The sequence below is a fragment of the Schistosoma mansoni genome (genome assembly GCF_000237925.1).
Source record: "Schistosoma mansoni, WGS project CABG00000000 data, supercontig 0049, strain Puerto Rico, whole genome shotgun sequence".
NCBI classification, from domain to species: Eukaryota; Metazoa; Platyhelminthes; class Trematoda; order Strigeidida; family Schistosomatidae; genus Schistosoma; species Schistosoma mansoni.
The window spans coordinates 383,963-391,454 of record NW_017386028.1 but is presented as its reverse complement, the minus strand read 5'-3'; the positions used below and the strand labels follow the sequence as shown (position 1 = coordinate 391,454).

The 7,492-nt window shown below is 41.6% G+C and overlaps 1 protein-coding gene across 1 annotated transcript in view; it reads left to right on the top strand.

The window, feature by feature from the left end:
* Smp_005500 (n-acetylgalactosaminyltransferase, putative) overlaps positions 1–5,615 on the top strand; it is a gene marked incomplete at both ends in the record, with an annotated part of 45,815 nt that extends 40,200 nt beyond the window's left edge. The window contains 2 exons of the mRNA XM_018790595.1: positions 91–201; positions 5,460–5,615. Coding sequence (XP_018646112.1) covers positions 91–201; positions 5,460–5,615 — 267 coding nt within the window. The remainder of the gene's footprint in view (positions 1–90; positions 202–5,459) is intronic.
* Between the last annotated feature and the right edge of the window lie 1,877 nt (positions 5,616–7,492).

The following is a 7,492-nucleotide window of genomic DNA, read 5'->3' as shown; positions in this document are numbered from 1 at the left end:
TTTTTGTATATATATATATATATATATATATATATATATATATAGCGTACTTGATGATTAGTTGATTCATCGATATTTCTAACATTGTAGATTGAAAGTGCTGCTGGTCCACATTGTTTAGATTCACCGACTCCTCGTAATGGAGATAAAAAACGAACTGTTATCAAAATATGGCCATGTCATAAACAAGGTGGCAATCAAGTAAGTTAATCGATTGATTATTGATAGCTATGTTGAATGATGAAATAGGGATGACATAAACATCAATAATAGTTTATAGTACAACATAGAGTACTGTGAATATTAATATTAAATTATTACACTTGATGTATCTTATTAATAAAACTTGTAAACTAATGACTGAGACAAATGTTAGTCACTCATGAACACCATCTACGACAATATTTTACTCTGAATAGTATGATTTCGGACTCTAGAAATAACTACAGTCAGTTAGATGTAGGTAGGATATAAACAGAATTGATCGTTTATCTCCTATCTATCACCTGAAGGTTTATCAAATGCCTAAGGTTACATGACATAATATTAGTTTATTCGGTACAGTTGCATTCATCCTTTATACTTATTCTAAATATTGTTTTTATTTTCCGATTGTATTCGTTCATTTTGATACATATTTTATACGTTCAGTATGCTATTAGTGTTGATTTTGCCAGTGTTGCTTTGGTTCTTATAAATTTTCTTACTTGATGTGAGAGATTTACACATTTTAATGATATTAGTGAAATAACTTTTACTATTAATTGATCACTGGGTTGTAATCAATGTTATGTATGTCAGGTCCTACTTAGTGCAGATCGAATCCTATCGATCAAGTTACAATGTGGCCACAATTACATTAGTAAATCCTAATGCTTTACCTTAGCTCCTAGTTTGTTTAGATATATAAAATAAATAATGCCCTGGTACAGCCGAGAGTGGGGAGAGTCCGCTTTCCCTCTCCAAATGCTCTCATATGGTCACGCGTATATAGCCCCTGCCAGGGAAGTCCTACTCACTGCCTTCTCGTGGCGGGGGGGTTGTTTACGAAAGTGAGAGGACGAAAAGCGAATGTCCGGCTCTTTAACCGAGTTGGTGGACACGGCGAGTCCACCTAGGGGAGTTGGAAAACCCTGATTCCAAACCAATGGTGCACATGAGCTCCCGTATCCTGAAGGAACAAATGGCGAATAAACCAGTTATTGGTCACCGGCTACCATAGGACTGCACCTCCTTGCGATGCTCCGCTGCCTTGTGGGTTAGACCTCTAGGTCAAAGGCTCGGGGTGTGGCCCCCTAAGAAAACCACCTGCCTCGGTTTGGGCACCCGGGCAGTATCACAGCCCTCTCGCAAATAAATGAAATGGAACATTCAACTGACAATTATATTCTCGTTCATACTAGAAACAGAACAATTTGCATTATTACTATTATCATTATTATTGTTATTATTATTCTTGTTTACCATATCGCTAATTCACCCCCTTTTATCCCCAATTTGTGTAACCTTACTTTTCAACTTATGCAGCAGCTCGCTCTTGGTGGAAAATCTGTTCTGTCTAAACGATCTCCAGTCACTGTCTGGTCGAAAGTGAATGCTTCCACCGATTATGAATACTGAAGCAGTCTTTCTGAAACCACGTACGCCGTTCAAGCTGGCTTCCTTCAACGTTCGCACACTAATGCAGATCAGACAGCAGATAGGGCTGGCTATGTCTTTGGAAGGTCTTAATGTTGACGTTTGTTGTCTGTCCGAGACCCGTATTCAAGACTCTAGTGAAGTACTACAAATCCGCTCTCCATCTGTCGCTTCGAAAAGCTTGTTTCACGTGCGCTTATCCGGGGACCCTGTGGCATCTTCGTCTGGTCTTGCTGGCGTTGGTGTCGCACTAAGCGCTAGGGCTGAGGCAGCACTAATCGATTGGATCCCCATTAACAGTCGGTTATGTGCTGTTAGATTAGAAAGTTCCATCAAAGTGAGAAGAAATCGGCGTGAGAGACGGTGTCTTTTCGTCATCTCCGCATATGCCCCGACAGATTGCAGCCCGGATGTAATCAAGGATGAGTTTTACCATCAGTTAACAGTTCTTCTCCAGAAAGCGCGTTCGACAGATATTGTAGTACTAGCCGGAGACTTGAATGCACAGGTCGGGCGTCTAGGCACAGAAGAGAGTCGTTTAGGTGGCCGATGGGGACTTGTTGGTCGCAGGACAGATAACGGGGACCGTTTGCTGCAACTGTGCACAGACCACAACCTGTTTCTGGCTAGCACTAACTTCCGGCACAGTCATCGCCGGTGTGCCACCTGGCGTCCTCCCTCTGCATCTCAAGCCTGGACTCAGATTGATCACATCGCGATCAGCTACCGCTGGCGTGGTTGTGTACAAGACTGCCGCTCCTTTTGGAGTACCTATCTGGAGTCTGATCATGCCCTGGTCTGCGCCAATCTCACCTTACTTTTCAGTGGTCGAAGGATTGACCACCACCAACGGATTGATGTTAGTAAACTGGCTGCAACTTCTGTTGCAAGTAAGTATCGAGAGGAGCTAGCTTCTAGGCTAGCTACCATCCCACCGAAAAGTATAGATGAGCATTGGTTGCTTCTTCACGACGCCATTGAAATGGCGAGTAAAGCCGCTTGCGGCTTCGCGAAGCGTCCCGCTTACAAGCATTGGGTTTCTTCTGGCTCCTTACAACTGATGGAAGCCCGTCGGTCTACTCCGGGTGACCATGAGTTTGACCACAAACGAAGGCTGTTACGTAATGAAATTGGGCAAAGCTTGCGTAAGGACCGAGAAGCCTGGTGGTCGGATGGAAACAGCAGCTGCATTTGGTAACTGCCGGAAGCTCTTCCAACTCATCCGAGCCACTGGCAGCAAGAAGTCTGGTGTGAGTGAAACAATCTACGAGGATGATGGGATGCCAATCACTAATATCTCTCGACGTCTTGGACGATGGGCGGAATTTTTCGAAGGGCAGTTCAACTGGCGAGGCGGAAGTCCGCAAGGAACTCCAACTCTTGAAACGTTACAAATCACCGGGTCCAGATGACTTACCTCCGGCTCTTTTTAAAGATGGTGGTGACTTTCTGACTAAGGAATTGACTGTATTGTTTGCATAGGTTTGGGAGCTAGAAAGTGTTCCAACATCATAGAATGAGTCGATAGTCGTCCCTATCTTTAAAAAGGGTTCACATTGATCCTGTAACAACTATCTGGGTTAAGTCTACTTCCGATTGCGTCCAAACTATTGGCTTCTGTCATTCTTCGTAGGTTGTTTAAAACCCGAGAACGATTGACCCACGAGGAGCAGGCTGGTTTTCGTTCTGGTCGAGGATGCATTGATCACATCTTCACCCTCCGCCAAATGTTAGAACACCGTCATACTTATCGCAGGCCAACAATCGTAGTGTTTCTTGATATCAGGGCTGCCTTCGATTCGTTAGACAGGACTGTTCTCTGGGATTGTCTATTGAAGAAGGGTGTGCCTGAGAAGTTCATTAACATCTTAAAGGCCCTGTATACGAACACCTCAGGCAGAGTGAGGGCATACAACCACTTTTCTCCCTTGTTCCATTCGAGCAGTGGGGTTAGGCAGGGTTGCCCAATCTCACCATTCCTCTTCAACTTTGCCATCGACGACATCCTGGAAACAGCTCTGATGGATGTAAGTAATGGCGGTGTGGATCTGCTGCCTGGAGAATGATTTCTCAACCTTGAGTATGCGGATGATATTGTCTTACTGTGCGATAATGCTCAAGCCATGCAATCCGCACTTAATCAGTTGGCAATCAGTGTCCACAGGTACGGCATGTGCTTTGCACCCTCCAAGTGCAAGGTACTCCTACGAGACAGGCAGGATTCTCATCCTGTACTCACCCTAGATGGTGAGCAGATTGAAGTAGTTGAGAAGTTCGTGTATCTAGGTAGCTACGTAAGTGCTGGTGGTGGCGTGAGTGATGAGATTGATGCACGTATAAGGAAAGCCAGAGCGGCTTATGCCGATCTGCGCCATCTTTGGCGCCTTCGTGATGTTAGTCTGGCTGTAAAAGGTCGGATCTACAACGCGTCGGTGAGAGCAGTTTTGCTCTATGCTTGTGAAACCTGGCCTCTTCGAGTTGAGGATGTTAGACGTCTCTCTGTGTTCGATCATCGTTGTCTCCGAAGGATTGCTGACATTCAGTGGCAACACCATGTTAGTAATGCAGAGGTTCGGCATCGTGTGTTCGGGCGCAGAGACGATAATTCAATTGGTGTCACCATCTTGAAACACCGACTTCGGTGGCTTGGACATGTTTTACGAATGTCGTCCCAGAGACTTCCACGCCGTGCATTATTTGCCGACTCTGGGAGTGGTTGGAAAAAGCGGAAAGGAGGTCAGTGTATGACATGGTGTCGTGGCATGAAAGAAAGCTGCAAAGGGCTAGCTTCTGTTTGTCCTTCACGACTCCCTGGTTGGGGTCCGAGAGATGGTGCAACTCAGTGGCTAGAGACGTTATCAGATATGGCTCAGAATAGAAGCCAGTGGCGATCCTGCTGAAACCTTCTTTTACTTTCTTCATAAAGAGTGGTTATAACTTTCCTAGCTGAGAGAGCTCTTCTGGTTGTACATTCAGTTCCCCCCATCATTACTCTTCTCCTCTTCTTTTTCTCCTTCTTTTATATATACACATCTTCTTCCTCCTCCTCCCACTCTCATTATTTTGTGTGGCGCATATGTATCCGGTGCCCTTTGTACCTATATATATGTGATTAAATAAGTAAAGAATATAAATCAGAGTTACTGACATGATGTTCCTGCTAAAATCATTATCCGTTTGAAGACAACTATGATCGAATCTAGAGTAGTCCCCGGAAATCCTTAACTCTAAGGGGTCAGGTTTTACAGACATAGAGTAGAACTATTATAAGCGACACGTTATGAACCCGATCTTATGCAGAAAAACTAACATGAAGTCAGAGTCAAAGACCCACAGCTTAGAAAATGACTCTTCGACCTTCACTATACGTACATTGATCTTATCATTCAGTCCACCGCCAGCACTCACACAGCTACTCAGGTGCATACACTTTTCGACTACTGCTAATGGTTCATGACGTACAGTGGGTGCCGACAAAGGCTTCTGTCAGTTTGAAATATTGGACATGAAAGGAGGAAAGTACACGGTGTAGCTATGGATACCGATTGTCAACTAGTTAATTTCGGATTGGATAGATTCGTTATATTATGCGCATACTCAGGACCAAATAAGTGTTCTCAAAGTAAATGATCCACATCATTGCTGCTTGCTTTCACTAGACCTGGTTTCCAGAATGTCACAACTAATTTGCTCAGCTAGCGAAATAATTAAGTTGTTGTAATTGGAAAAAATTTTAATTAAGAAGGTGAATAAATGAACAAGCAATTTGTCCTTTGAATTTTAGACTAATTTGTTTTCTGTTTTGTGTAATTTCTCTCTAGTTTTGGTTATTATCACCTAACAATGAAATTCGACGTGATGAATATTGTTTTGATTCTGGCATGAAAAACCATACCATTGGTTTGTATCGTTGTCATGGTGCGAAGGGTAATCAAAAGTTTACTTATGGCGAAGTACGTTTTTCTTCTTATTTGTAGTATATATTATTTCCATTTGTAAAAATGTCATATTATTAATTATAGATAAATTTACTAGAGAAGAATATGTCTAATTGTTTCGTTTAGACTCAGTTGGCCCTAACATTTGATGAAATCTCCTTACCATGACCCATTAATGGGTCATACTATACCGTCTTCAACTAATACAAATAACCATAAAATAACCTATTCATATGACCAATACAAGTTCCTCATGAAGCATAGATAAGAATTTATGACTCAATTCTTCTAACCACCATTTGTAGGATTTCAGATGCAGATGACAATCAACAGTATTTTCTACTGTTAAGCGATCGCGCGCGAGACAAAGGTTCTGGGTTCGAGTCATATGCGTGGGATCGTAGATTCACACTGCTGAGGAGTCCCATACTAGAACGAAACAATCATTCAGTGCTTTGAAGTTTTCATTGGTGATGTTTATCTTAAATCGACACATGAATTCAGCCATTACATTTACTTGATTTCTGTGGATAACGGTCAGTGTAGCACTAGTCGATGAGTTGAATCAATTGATCCAACTGTATGTTACTGTTGCGTCAAATAGTTTCGGTTTATTCTTGTCTATAAATATGACTTGGTAATGAGTACCAGAAAATTCAAATTTTTCAACAGTGTGCTAATATATCAAACTTGTGAATTGATCTCTAAAGCTTATAGTTATCGTTTGATCTCAAGTAAAGATTAGACAACATAACGTGGTGTATGCTACTTATGTTGACAAATATAAGTAGTATGTAATACCGATCAAAAATGGAATTCTTGTTCATTACAGCAGTATACTACTTATTTTCTAATGATGACCAATTGTTTCGTAGTTGTTTCTTTTGGGTTTTGAAATAAATATCCAATGACATGGTTCAGAATCGGTGTCTGTTGTCTTTAGATATTTATTCTTTACCTTATGTATATATTTTGTCTCACATAATTTTAATATATGTAATGAATAGGTAGGCGTACTTATGTCTTAAGAATCAAAATTGCATAAGTAACGTTACTTTTGCTTTACCAAATCATCCGCTTAAATCGGACAGTTTTTACGACATTTGATATTTTTTATTATTACGGATATTTTAACCGGTTGGTTTTGTTTTTCATCCGTTCTATATTCTTTTTGCGCTGATGTTCTGATGTGAACTATAGCTGATTGAATCACTTCGTTTACTCAGTCAGTCAGTCACAACGTAAAACTTCGTACGTACGTACGTACATCAGTTCGAGTTACCATGCCACATTAGCACAGAGATGCAGTTGTCGATTCAAATCCCATAGTGGTAGAAGCAGTAAGAGTATAAGCATCAGTGTGAAAGATTGGGGTTTGGAGATGTTATTGAAGGAGTACAATCCAATGAAATAAATTTGGAAAGAGAAAAAGGATAGGGACATGAAGAATTCAGAAGATTAGGATTTGGTAGAACACAAAGAGTGTATGCACCTTCGCCATTGCAAACGATTTTCAGCCATGTCATTCAAGGTCTCTAACCATCGATTGTTATCATCTCGCAAATCCCAACCAGGTAGTCTACACCTACCAACATGGCTCAGTCCACTTGTCAGTGACTTCATGGATTTGTGCCACGTTTTGGTCTAGTCGCCCCTAGCTTTCTTCCAACCTACTCCTACACCACAAAACATTGCACGTCGGGGCAGTCGGTGGTTGGGCATACGTGACACGTAACCTATCCATCTCAACTGATAAGGTTTCACTACTTCATCAATCGATTTGCCATCCTTATCTAGTACCCGTTTCCTAATAACTGGATTACTTACCCGGTGGTCCCAGGATATACTAGCAATGCTTCGAAGACTTCGTTTACTAATCAAGGTTCTATTTTGTTTATTATTATTAACTATTTAAA